Source organism: Juglans regia, chromosome 10 (assembly GCF_001411555.2).
Source record: "Juglans regia cultivar Chandler chromosome 10, Walnut 2.0, whole genome shotgun sequence".
NCBI classification, from domain to species: Eukaryota; Viridiplantae; Streptophyta; class Magnoliopsida; order Fagales; family Juglandaceae; genus Juglans; species Juglans regia.
In genome coordinates, this window is record NC_049910.1 from 14552188 (window position 1) to 14566800 (window position 14613).

Sequence of the window (14613 nt, forward strand, 5' to 3'; positions counted from 1 at the left end):
AGGTCACACTCAGTACTCGACTGACACAAGCAAAGAGATAATTAGTTGCAGTCGAGGATGTGTGCAGAGACCTCGCATCACAGTAGCTTTTATTTTTTGTTTTTATTTTGTTTAGTTGTAAATTAAATATTTTATCTTTTCTGGAGTAATTATTGATTTATATTATGTGGTGTATGGCTGATAATATTTATTTAACTAAAAATCTTATTTAACATAAAAGAAATCATTAAAATATTTTTAAATTAATCACATAAAGTTAATTCATGAATTTGTATATATGATATATATTTTTTATATTTTGAGTTACGTACCGAAATTAATATTATACGTTCGAATGTATAAATGTGGTGATTGAATATGTTCGAACTAAATATATTATGTTCGAATGGTTTAGAAACCTTCCTGTCAGGTTTTGCCACCAAATATTTTATGTTTGAACAAAAATAATTATCGTTCGAACGGTTTTTAACTTTCCCCAGCATAATAAATCACTTCTCTGCCAAGATTTTATGTTCAAATGAAAAAAACTTTTTGAGACGATTTAATTCGTCATATAAAATACTGTTTGAATGGATATTTATCGGGTCGAACAGTTTTATAAAGTCATCAATTTTTTGAGATAAAATTTAAATTTCATCCCAAGAAATGATTTTTAAGGATGAAATTTAGTTCGTCTCTAAATAATTTCATCCCTGAAAGTGAATTTTGTTGTAGTGTATGCTTCCCAAAAAAGTCTTTATATAATTTATTGTCCTTCTCTTGTATATAAATCAAATCCTACAACGTCAGTGGTGTGGAGAGTGTGCCCACCAGAGACCAGCTTGCAAATATCACTTCGTTATTAGTAGTATTATCGAATTGGTTTTATTTTTGCAAACAAAACCAGCTATATGAAAATACAGTTGAGATTTGCAGAAATAACCACATTAATGAAGGAACAAGGAAGTGTATACGTAAATTTATAAATATTGAAGCCGGTATACGCAATAATGTCAAATTAGACATGAGACAATAGAGCAAGACATGGCAGAAAATTAGAAAACCAGTACTTTGGGCGCCTCAAAACCCGGTTAGACAGAACATCTAGGGCCAGTATTTTCTGTCCACATAAATGTAACAACATGCCCTCAACCAACGGAAATCATTCGCTCCAAACAAAACAATTTCCCTCTTGCTCTCCAACCAACAACATCGATCCCTCTAGATTTCATTGCAGAAGAAGAAAGGAAGGCCTGATCTCTTTCTTCTTCTCGTCCTCCTATGGCCTGTGCCCACCAAATTAAGGATCTAATAATTCATCTCTCAAGCATTGATCAGTTATTCTCATCATCATAATCACCATTCATCATTGCCATCATGGAGTCCCATGATCTTCGATATCCACCACCAAAATATGTCATGCTCTCGGCCAACCAAGGCAGCCTCCGGCCACCTCCTTATCGGCGTAACGTTCCCCGGTACGAATCGAAAAGCTCAAGAGGAAGTGGTTGCTTTAGGTGCATATGTTGCTGCTATTTCTGCCTCTTCTTCTTCACCATCCTCTTCTTTGCCCTTACATTCTTTCTCTACACCATGTACAAGCCAAAAGTTCCATCCTACGCGGTTGAAAACTTCAATGTCCAGGCTTTCAACTTCGAATCTGATATGAGCCTCTTCACAGAATTTGCCGTGACCATAAAGGCTGACAACCCTAATGAAAACATAGGCTTTGTGTATGGCAAAGATAGCCTCATTCTCATATCCTACTCAGACTCAGATCTTTGTTCCGGGAAACTTCCAGCTTTCTATCAACCAGAAAAGAATGTAACAGAGATGAGAATTTCTTTGCAAGGGACCAGTCCATTTGGCTCAGGGCTACAGGAAGCCCTTATGGAAAATCGGCATACGGGGAGGATACCATTGCTTGTTAGGGTAAAGGCACCGGTTAGTATTGTGCTCGGAAAGTTTCCATTGAGAACGGTTGATGTCTACGTAAACTGCTCTTTAGTCATTGATAACTTGTCCCCGAATAAGAAAGTCAGGATTTTATCAGCCCAATACACTTATGATTTGGGGTTCAATTGGTACTGAATTTTTGATTCTTCAGAGTTTTCCAATAATACTGCTGCAGACCTAGCTAGAGGAAAGTGGGAGCATTATTCAGCGGTATTGGCAGCTTCTTTTCTTGGGTTTTAAACTTTGAAGTAATTCTTTCTAGCTACATATATGTTTTCTTCATAGGATCATGTTCTATATATAGTTGCATATATATCAAGGAAATATATATGTGATAAATAGAGGTATTTGCAAGTCTGGCTTTTTTGTAATGTTATGGGAACTCATTGGAAAGATCAAGTCCCAAACTCGCAAGGAAAATCTGGTTTGTGGACATGCCTTGAATGCCATAGATCAGATATTCAATTTCAGTACTGCAGAAAAGGAAAAAGTGGTTGGCCCTTGTTTGGTTGCTTACGTACCCTTTACATTCACATGTAACTCGCAATTGCTCAATTCATCTTGGATACTTATTTTTATTTCTTTTTTAGCGTGCATGGTAATTATATATTCATGTTCATCCCTCAATGATTAATTTGGTTTTGAACAATGGTTAATTTGGAGTTCAACTGGCCGTATGTCCTGATCCTTTTGAAGTAACAAAGAAGAGGGTGAGGTCGATTGTGTATTTTAACCCCACAGAGATGTTATCTCTTAGTAGGAAAAAAAAAAAAAAAAAGTCGTAGATCTAATAATCAAAGAAAACACGTACGTACGTGCAGCTGTACTGGAGATAACACATCTTTAAATATTGGCATCTTTAAATTTCTGTGACAAAAACGCGATATAACTACAACAGATGGAAACAAAAAGAGGTGCAAAAATGCACCAAGATTAATGGATGATATATAACTTTGGCATGATCATGCATGCTATTAGAATAATTAAGTACTCGTAGACGGACTCCTGTCTAGATCTGACCCCAGCAAATAGGGCAAACGCCATCGTTATGTACTCTAGCTCGATCGTAGAAGAACTCTATGCTAGGATTATATATATATATATATATATATATATATATATATATATATAGTGGAACAATGTGCGAGGCATGTTTGCCTAGTTGGGAATTTTTTTTTTTTAAGATCACTAATGTGCACAAAGGGCAAAAATAATATGGCCTTTTAGATAAAATTGATTAGCAAATAGTTTAATGCATTGAAGCATAAAAGTAAATTTTAGCAAGCATCTATATATGGATAATGCCAAAAAATGAAAAGTAATGGATGGATGCATAACATGTCTGAGGAGTCGGTAATGATAGGTCAAAGAAGTATAATAATTACATCTTGTTTGGATAGTACACAAAAAAACATGAAGATTAGCTTAAAACAGGTCAAAGTTGTGTACAAGTTTGGAAAATAAAGTAATATACAAGAATTAAGATCTTAGTTTTTCCCTAAGAGCAGTATAAATGATGTAAATGTTTTTTGAGGACATGAAAATTGTACTAGGCTGGTTTGTGCATGGGATAGTTGGTCATGCTGTGTCTTCTTCTATGGTATTAATGGAGAGCACATTGAATTTTTTGTGGTGTTGTTGCCTGAGCTAATTTACGTCTGCACTAAGTTGAATCAACTATTCTTTTTGTGAAGTCTGGGTTTCAATGTTTTCCAAATATGGCAAATCCTCATGCATGATTAGAACTTGATGCCTATTTATGATCAATAAAGAAGTAAAGAATGTAAATGCAGAAAATTCAAAGCATGGTAAATCAATACAAATGCTGTAATGGAATATTTGCAATTAGGTTGTTTTGGACGTTGAAGATAAAAATGATATTTAAATAGAATTTTTTTTTATGTTTGATTGGGAAATTAAAGTGGTTGAAAATTCAAAACCCTGAATTTTACATTGTATTGAAGACTTGCGCTCGAGCGAGGTGTCGAGCGCAAGTCGAGCGCACGTTGTATTGAACATTGGCTCGAGCGATATGTCGAGCGGAAGTCGAGCGAATCTCTCTGGAAGAGTTCTGCTCGAGCGCTACGTCGAGCGCTCATCGAGCGAACCTCTCAGTATGAGTTCTGCTCAAGCGCCACGTCGAGCGCACGTCGAGCGAACCTCTCTGGATGGATTCTGCTCGAGTGCCACGTCGAGCGCACGAACCTCTCTGGATGGGTTTTGCTCGAGCGCCACGTCGAGCGCACGAACCTCTCTGGATGGGTTTTGCTCGAGCGCCACGTCGAGCGCAGGTCGAGCGAACCTCTCTGGATGGATTCTGCTCGAGCGCCACGTCGAGCGCACGTCGAGCGAACCTCTCTGGATGGATTCTGCTCGAGCGCCACGTCAAGCGCACATCGAACGAACCTCTCTGTATGAGTTCTGCTCGAGCGCCACTTCGAGCGCACGTCGAGCAAACCTTTCTGGATGGGTTCTACTCGAGCGCCACGTCGAGCGCATGTCGAGCAAACCTCTCTGTATGGCTTCTGCTCGAGCGCCACGTCGAGCGCACGAACCTCTCTGGATGGGTTCTGCTCGAGCGCCACATCGAGCGCAGGTCGAGCGAACCTCTCTGGATGGATTCTACTCGAGCGCACATTGAGCGAACCTCTCTAGATGGGTTCTGCTCGAGCGCCACTTCGAGCGTACATCGAGCGAACCTCTCTGGATGGGTTCCACTGAGTCGAGCGCACGTCAACCGAACCTCGATGTAATAATATATCGATACAATAATATATTATGATACAATAATACATGTCCTATTGTATAATACAATAGCTTAGTTTATTTTTAAACTAATTTTTTGCTTCTAATTTAATTTTTTCAGCTTCATTGATTGCGATATGGATCCTAGATATAGTGGAGATGATCGTCCACAAGGGGATGTGGTGGATGCCAATGCTACAACTCCTACACCGGTGGGTACTTCCACCCCTAGAGCCACATCTAGGGCAGCTACATCTAGAGCAGCTACATCTTGTGCGAGTAGTCGACTCCCACTCCCAGTTGATATAGAGGATGAGGATATGTTCAACGAAGAGGAGGAGATGCCCATTGAACAAGATCAACCACCACGACCTTCTAAAAAGAGGTCGTGGACATGGGAGCATTTCACCAAAATTCCTGGTGAAATTGCGAACCCAGTAGCAAGATGTCATTACTGTGGATCACTTTGTGGATGCCATTCGAAGAAGCAAGGTACCAGTGTGTTAATAGCACATCTAAATGGTTGCCAACGATATAAGATAGCGAAGGGATTGCAAGCCACTGATCAGACCAACCTCAGTTACCAAACTTCTACAGCCACTGATGGTACACAGACTAAGAAATTGGTCATCCCTCAATACAGTGAGAAGATGTTGAGGGACATGCTTGCAGAGATGATAATTACTGATGAGATGCCATTTACCACAGTCGAGAAAAGAGGCTTTCGAAAGTTTCTAAATTTTGTTGAGCCACGATTTCCCATTCCATCACGGTATACAGTGATGCGAGATTGTATGAAGAGGCATGCGAAGGACAAGGAGGAGATGAGGAAGATGTTTATTACCACTGGCCAGAGAGTGTCTTTTACGACTGACACATGGACTTCCATACAGAACGTCTGCTACATGTGTATCACAGCACACTACATTGACAGTGAGTGGATTTTGCATAAAAAAATTATTGGTTTTAAAGAAATTGTGGATCATAAAGGTGCATCCATTGGGGCGAAGATGGATGATTGTTTAAAGGACTGGGGAATTCGAAAAGTGCTGTGTATTACAGTTGACAATGCCAGTGCGAATGAAACAGCAATTGATTGGTTTAAGCGGAACACGACGGTGAGAGATGATGTCATTCGGGCCCACGAGTTTATTCACGTTCGATGCTGTACTCATATCATTAACCTCATAGTTGTTGAGGGATTAAAAGAGGTTCATGATTCCATAACCCGAGTCCGCAACATTGTACGATATGTGAGGGGTTCCCCTCAAAGGCTTGCCAAGTTTAAGACAATAGCAGAAGATTTGAAGATTGAATGTTCTAGTATGCTGTGCTTGGACGTTCCGACTCGATGGAATTCTACATACATGATGTTGGATGTGGCACAGAAGTACCAAAAAGCATTCGAGCGGATGGAGGTCGAGGATGGGGGCCTGAGGTATGCTTTGTTGGAGCCAGCAGGACAGGGGCTCGGTGCGCCAGACGCACATGATTGGACCAGTGTGAGTTATTTTGTTGAATTTTTAAGAACTTTTTATGAGATAACCATGCGGCTATCTGGATCCAAATATACGACTGCGAACTCATTTTTCAGCGAGCTCTCGGAGCTTCACTTCCAGTTGGAAAATAGTTGTACTGACTCTGCTGGATTGTTATCTGCTATGGCTACGAGGATGAAGATCAAATATGATAAATATTGGGGGAATATTGAGAAGATAAATAGATTGCTATTTGTGGCTGTGATCCTTGACCCCCGAGTTAAGTTGGCCGTTCTAGAATTTTGGGTAAATTCCGTCCTCGGGGCAGTGAAGGCTGCAGAGTTTATTAGATTGCTAAAAAGTGATGTTGATGACTTATATCATCACTACAGTACTAGTGCTCAGCCTTCATCCGCAGTTGGTAGCTCCTCACATTCGAGGCCGACAGGATCGACAGTTTCTCTCAGGTGATACTGACCCATCTGTAGGGGTTAGAGGCAATCGTATTATACGGCAGTATCATCAACTCATGTCAACAAGGAATATTATGCATTGTACATCTGAGGTTGAACGATATTTTATGGAAGCTGTCGAGGCACCTAGTGATGTATTTCAGTTATTAACTTAGTGGAAAGTTAATTTCACTAAGTATCCAATCCTTTCCCGTGTGGCCCGAGATGTGCTAGTCATTCCTGTCACTACGGTTGCCTCAGAGTCGGCATTTAGCACTGGAGGTCGCGTGTTGGATGCTTATCGGAGTTCATTGTCACCGTCAACCGTGGAGGCCCTCGTTTGCACATAGAATTGGATAAGTGAAACGCCCATTGGATTAGATACCGTTGACGTTGATGCCGAGAGCTATAGTCTTGAATCGGTTAAGTTTATATGCTTTTAAATGATGATTTAATTATTTTTAATGTTTCTAACTTCCACTTTTTATGATTTTATAGATCTAATTGTGAACCCTAACATAATTATCGATGATTGAGAGTCTGGAACGGACGCTACTTGAGAGTTGGGATGGAGTTGAGAGAACCTCCTTTCTTGGTAAGAATCAAATTATTCTTTTACCGTATTCAATTTTTTATTAACAATTTTTTTTCATCTATTGATTGCTACTTTCTATCTTCATTTCAGGCATGACCAATGGAACAAAAAGTATTTGAGTGAAATCCGTATTTAATTTTTATGTAGTTATATTTCAAGACTGAGTCATATTGTTATTACGTTATAAATGAGACTGTATAACTTATGACTACATCATACATGTTATTTACTTTTTAAACTATTTATATAGTTATATTTATGTACTTATATCCCGAGCAAAGACGTGGGATATGTACTCTTTATTCTATAATTTCTATTATTACTTATCCATCATCTCTCAAACGTTTATAATTTATTATCCAACTGAAATTAATCGAATTATACAAATTCATACCATCATTCTTTTCTATAAAATTTTAAATTTGTGTAATTTTCAACTCATGAGTCATGAGCACTATTAATGCTAAATTTCAGGCGGACATAAAACAAATTAAATATATAATCAAAATTCAGTAACAAAATCAGAACGAACATTTAAATTATTGAAAACTCTTGAATAAACCAAATATTTGTAGATGGTTCACTTTTGAAAAAAATATATATGTTGCTCACTATCTAAAACGAAATTGAACAACAAAATTTAAATAATAATAAAAAAAAGAACAAAATTTCTGAAATTGAGTTCGGAAATTTAATTTGGAGTCGGAGCTCCGACCTCTGTTCGGAACTCCCTCTGAACTCCAGTCGGAGTTCCGATCGGAGGTCGGAGTTCGGAGCTCCGACCTCCGATCGGAATCGGACTCCGACTACGTTCGGAGTCGGAGTCGGAGGGGAAATTCGGCTCCGACTTTTGTCGGAGTCGGAGGTCGGAAATGACAACTCCGACTCCGTCGGAGTCGGAGCCCACCCCTAGTTGAAATGTACAAAATCAAAGACTGATCAAGAAAAGAAACACTTATTATTCATGAAGAGAAGAGCTTGTAATTCTCTAGTATTTTTATTTTGATTTTTTGATAAGTTCTTTCTTGTTTATAAAGAAAAGTTCTACGATTTGAAATACTTAGGCAGCCTCGTTTGTTTTCACAACTCCTCTCATATCATTTCATCTCACCTAATCATTACAACTTTCCCAAAATTTTATACAAAATAAAATAAACAATTCAACTTATTCAACTTTTAACTTTAATCTCAACTCATAATCTTATCTCATCTGTGAAAGCAAACGAGCTCTTATTGTATACTCCACAAAAAATATGAGGCTATATTGTATCAGTAAATTAACATGGATAGCCTAGAGAAGAAGACGAATGATGAAGATCATTTTGATAAAATAATGGAGGAAGGTTATTAGGATGGTTCTGACTATTATTTACATTTATTGTGAATGATTATGAGAATAAAAGATCAATTAAATGAAATTCTTGCATAGTCTCTACTAATAAAATTAGTTGAAGGCATGAGAAGATCTTCTAATCAATCTTTTGTTCCGATAATCATCACCAAAGAATTTAAATAAATCAGAACCATCATTATAATGTTCTTTCATTATGTTATCAAAATCCCCCTCATTCATCTTCCCCTTTTTGGGGACGAGAGGAATATTCAGGGCTTGTTTTGTTTTACTATCACAATATACCTCCAAATGAATTAAATTAAAATAATATATATCGACAATATATTACCATGAGAACATGCATAAGAAGGCACCATAGTAATGAGCTTAGAAAATAAAGATAGGTCAACTTTATTTTTAAGGATCTTAACCTCTAGCTAAGAAAATTAACAGATTAGGTCAACTAAACATGAGAGACATATCAAATCAAGATGGGTCATGCTTTAATTGAATCATAGTAACGAGATTACTCTTAAAACATGAAAACATGGGAAGGAATAGCCATTCTGACCTGTTTATCCGAAGTATAAGCATTTTCATCATGTTCTTAGTATACCAATTAGTGAGCCTGGCAGGAATAAAAAACAATGAGTTCCCTCAAATACTACCATTCAACGAGCTCAGCTCAAAATCATGTCTCATACACCAAAGGTATTGAAATTGCAGCTTTACTCCTATCATGTCGTCTCATTGGGTGAAGAGAAACCACTTGTGCATAAACTTATTGACCTCTAGCTAGAAATGTCTGCCCAAATTATAAACAAGAACCTTTATTATTAAGCTACATTGTGAGAACAAGAATATATAAGAGCTACTTGAGCACAAGCTTTATTATCATGTCTCATCTCTTATCACTCTCTATGTATATGTCACTAAGAATATAGAATAAGTTAAGAATATATAAGAGTTTGTGGCCTAGTCTTACGTACGTATCATGATCACTTGCTTTCTAATTTGAATATGAAAAGGAGAATTTACAGAAAGGGCAAATAAGTTGGTTTACACTTCCTATAAAGATAAATAAGGAGGAAATGCTAGGAAACAAAATTGGACTGACCTTCCCTGGTATGTGATAGATGATCTTGGATATGCAAAGAAAACATATATTCCAGCGAGTTCCAATAGAGCAAAGTCCATCACAATGTGAACCAAAATAAAGAAATAAAGTTCATCTAACTTGCTACTTACATGAAAGCTACAATGGCAATTTCTATCATGAACAAATCATTTTTGAACACTCATATATCTCACATGATGAACTTAATTAACAAGCCAGCTTCATAAATAGCAAGGGAAAAAGAATAAGATGAACAAATTTCAATATCACAATTTCACAAGTCTGAAAGAAAAATATCCCCAATTTCCCAGGCATTTTTTTTCAGCAGTTTTGTTAGACCGAGATGAAAAGTTGTAAATCTATATACCTATTATGGTTATAGAAAAAAAAAAGAAATATCAAACAATACAAAATATCACATACTACAATACAATTGCTTTTTAGTGACGATTGAGAAATTGTGATAGTCCCTAAACCGTCACTAAAAAGTCTTTTCTGTGATGGAATCTGGAAACCGTCATTAAAGACATATGAGATTTTTTTTACGTTCCAACGTATAGAAAATTTACGTTCGAGCGTCACATATATGTACGAACATTGTGGCTACTTACGTGCGAATGTAAAATATTTTGGCGCCAACGTTCGAACGTTAGTAATTAACGTTCGAATGTAAAATGTTTTGCGCCAACATTTGAAAGTTAATTACTAACGTTCGAACGTTAATTGTAAATTTAAATTAAATGACTCTAATTTAAAAATTATGTGATTTTTATAGTGCATAATTTGTGAACAAATCTATATAATTGACTTGTATATATTTATATATACACAATTTGTAATATATAAATATATATTTATGTTTATATATATTTGAAGTGCAGTGATTTAGAATTAAAGATGTAAAATATAATATTAAAGAAGATTGAGAATTGAATAGTGAAAAATCATATAAATATTAAATAATATTTTTCTTTACATATAATAAAAGAAAAATATAAAATATGATTGAATTTCTTAAACAACACTTAGATGATAGCGTTGTTTGCGAAATTCGAACTCCATACCTCCTCAGTCAAGGTATCAACCTTGTCGTTGAGGATACCTACACGATGGGCAATCTCAACGCCTCTATAGCCGCAAGCAATCGATCGATCGATCTTACGTTGATATGCGTAGTCAGCTGTGAGATCACCACATAAACCCAAGCAGGCCACTCATCTCCCACAGATGTACTCTGCGGCTGCTGACTATTACTCCCCACATGACCTGGCTCAGGCTGCATCAAAGGAACTAGATCCTCTACAGGGGTAGTTGACGTCCCCTCGCTTGTCCAATGCTACGTCGATGCGTGGTCATGTTGAGGGGGCTCATATGATCTTTGACCTGCTCCTCTGGCTGGGTTGGCACTCCCAGTGCAAGTAATAGCTGGCTGATCAGGACACCGTATGGAAGATTATCCGTGGAGAAGATGCTCGCCTCGTAATGGATCCTCTCAAATATGTGCAGTGGCAAATCTATAGGATCTCAACGTGCCACTTGTATAAAAAATTATGCCCGAAGCTGACTAAATGTGATTTTATGTGCCACAAGATCCACGTTTGTTGCAACAATAAGGTGCAACATGCGGAAGAAATGTAGCATATGGTTCTGCTTGAAGGCTTTCTTCCTCTCGATCTGCATGTTGTCCCTTCCGGTGAGGATGTAGAAATCCTCATTTCGATCATCATCTTGAGCCTCGAGGCCAGTATCCTCGGCCTCTGACCAGTCTGCATCTCTAGCTGATGCTGGCTCAAATGGGCGGCCAGTAGATGATGCAGAAGTGTCTACATCCTCACGGGGTGTAGTATGTGCAGATGTCTCAACTCCTCAACGAATCCCGAGGTGCTAGGCGATGACATCTGGTGAAATCTTAATGGAAACACCGCGTATAGTCACGGTGTGAGAGGATGTATCCTGAGGCATGTCACACATCCCTATATAGAACTCCTGAACCATTGAAGGGTATACCTTCTCCCTCAATGTGCAGATATTTCTCCAGTCTCTACTGACGAAAACATCTCTTAGGTTGGTCTGCTCCCATATGAGTTCGTCGAACTCATTAATCAGGACCTCTCGCTCTACCATAACAGTACGAGCCCTGATACGACCAGTGTCCTGAGTGGCTCATTCCTTCCCTCGTTTTCTAGTATGCAGAAGATGAGTCATATCCTAAAAATAGAAAAGGAAAAAAAAATATTTACAATGATGCATTTTTTATGTTAATTTTAAGCTACTCTGCATTAACGTTCGAACATAGTAAACTTAACGTTCTATATTATTAAATATATATAATTAAAGAAAGTAAAATACTCTTCAAGGAAAATGTGTTGAACCTACCAAATAAGTAGAGAAGTGGAATAAATAAATATACTTATTTATAATAAACTAGAGAGTAAATAAATAAGGATCAAATAAATGCTTATATAGAAATTATATACTTATTGTTTATATAAATATATAACTCACTCAATTAAGTATAATAATTAAAATTATACTTTGGGAATGATAATAATTAAAATTATATAATAATCTTTGAAATTATTTATAACAATTATAATAACAATTATATAATAACAATTAAAATTATAACTTAAAAATAATAATCCGAGATCAATCATTATAGTATTTCGTATAAGATAGCCCCAACCAATCCAAAATGACTCTAAAAAACATTGTTGCCTGTTGAAAAAGAGGTGCATGATGATGATGAAGATGTTATTGAGGGAGATTCTGAAACAAGCATGAAAAATACATCTGAAGATGAAGAATAAAAGTACTAAATATTTTATTCATATAAGTGACTATAAAATATCTTGAATTTTCATAATTTCTTCTAATTAATTTTCTTTGATATAACTAATTATTTCCAAGAATGCCGCCAAAACAACAACGAAGAAATGTGCCTCCGCCAAGTTCAAGTTCCGAACGCATTGAGGACTCCCCACTCGAGGAATCCGCTCATGAAGATCAAGTTAACACGCAAGAAAACAATAGCCGGTCCACACCTACTAGTAATGAAATATTGTCGTTGATAATTAATTATATAGTTAATACTTTTGTCTCAATAACTATATAACTATAATTATATTATCTATTATCATGTAGTTGATGCATCTGCACGTCGCGGTCGTGGCTATACACGTGGCATCTCTCTTGAGAAAACCAGAAGGTACGGAAAACTCAAGATTACCATTCCTGATAATTCCACTAGAGGAGTGAATGATAGTGCAGCAGCGCTTTCCTCCTATATTGGCACAGTAGTTCGAGCTTATGCTCCACTTTATGTGCGCTTATGGCGAGATGTTCCGAATGAGATTAAGGAGCACATTCGAAGTCATGTGTTGGTGAGTTTACTTTGAGAGAACATTTTTTTCACCTAAATTAATATATCATATTTTTGACCCGATTCACTTGTTAGGATGAATTCGACCTCAACTTTGGCCGTAGTGAGGATTTGAGAACCGTGAATGAGTTGATGGCTACACTATTCCGACGTCATAAGGGACGATGTCATGACCACTTCAAAAATTTTGAGACTTTGGAAGAGGTTGCGCAGTCTCCTTTCCAACAGATGAAGTTAGATGATTGGAGAAAGTGTTGTGATCTTTTCGCATCTCCAGATTATCAAGTATTTTACATTTATATCTTTTAATTATTTACATTCATATTCGTTCTATATATTATATGTATACATATTACAATTAACATTCTTAATATATTTTGTAGCACTTGAGTTCTACAAATGCACAAAATAAATCTGCTCTGACAGTCTACCATCGTGCCGGTTCAAGGTCATTCCACTGTCTTGCTGAAAAAATGGTAATTAAAAAATTATAGAATTCATTTATTTTTATGATTTTCTTTTATTTAAGTACTAATATTATCATTTTAAAATTGCTAATGTCGCTTAGTTAGAAACATGATGATCCTGAAAACTTTTTCCTCATTCATGTCTATGCTGTTGCTCACACTAATGAGCATAGTAAGTGGATGGATCCTGTCGCTACAAATAATTATGTAAGCAATGTTAATTTTGTTAAATAAATTATGTAATATGTGAATAATTTTTTTTATTTCTATTTTTTTTAATACGTTACTCATTAACGATCAATACCTTTCAAATTGCAGGAAAAATGATGGAGAAGCAGTCGGCATCTGGGAAATCCTCTCCTAGTGACATAGACATATTCACGCAAGTGCTCGTGTCGCAGTCTAGTATGACAAGAGGTTTGGGACGATCTATCAAGCATAAATGTTTATCCTCCTCAATCTCATCGACTTCACAAATTAATAATCTTACCAAAGATTTAGAAGCTGCAGGGTGTAAGAATGAGTAAATGAGGTCGAGACAGTAAGAGTTAGAGTCTCTCTTAGAACAACAGTCTCATTTAGAGACGCATTTGCAGGACCAGCAGAGAGACCAAGAGGAAAGAATACGCAGTGAAATCTAAGAGCAAGTGCAACTAGAGATGATAGTATAAATGGAGCGTGTTATGTTGTTACAACAGAATCGCGATGAGCGAGGAAAAAAAAAGAAATAAATTTTATCAGTAGTGGTGGCTAGTTTTAATATCTAATTTTAAAATTTTACAAGACATTGTTATTTGTTAATTGATGTTATGTAATATGATACAATTGGTATACTTTTAAATTTTATGAAATTAGTATTTCTGATCTGTACATTCGAATGTAAAGTAAAAACGTTTGAACGTTGGTTCCAACGTTCGAACGTGAATACATAAAATTGTATAGTAACATTCGAACGTAGGAATCTACGTTCGAACGTACTGACCCTCAAACAAACAAATTGTTCGAATTATTAAACGATTAATGTTCCAACAAACCTCTGAACGTACTACTTGCATTCGAACGCTACTTCGTTTATATTCGAAATAACGTCCGAACGTTAAACCCGTTAT

The 14613-nt window shown here is 36.7% G+C and overlaps 1 protein-coding gene across 1 annotated transcript; it reads left to right on the forward strand.

The window, feature by feature from the left end:
* Positions 1–1145: 1145 nt before the first annotated feature.
* On the forward strand, positions 1146–2585 carry LOC109004361 (NDR1/HIN1-like protein 6). The gene has a single exon (XM_018982894.2). It carries the CDS (start codon positions 1357–1359, stop codon positions 2068–2070), a length of 714 nt encoding a protein of 237 aa, XP_018838439.1. The 5' UTR covers positions 1146–1356; the 3' UTR covers positions 2071–2585.
* Positions 2586–14613: the final 12028 nt, after the last annotated feature.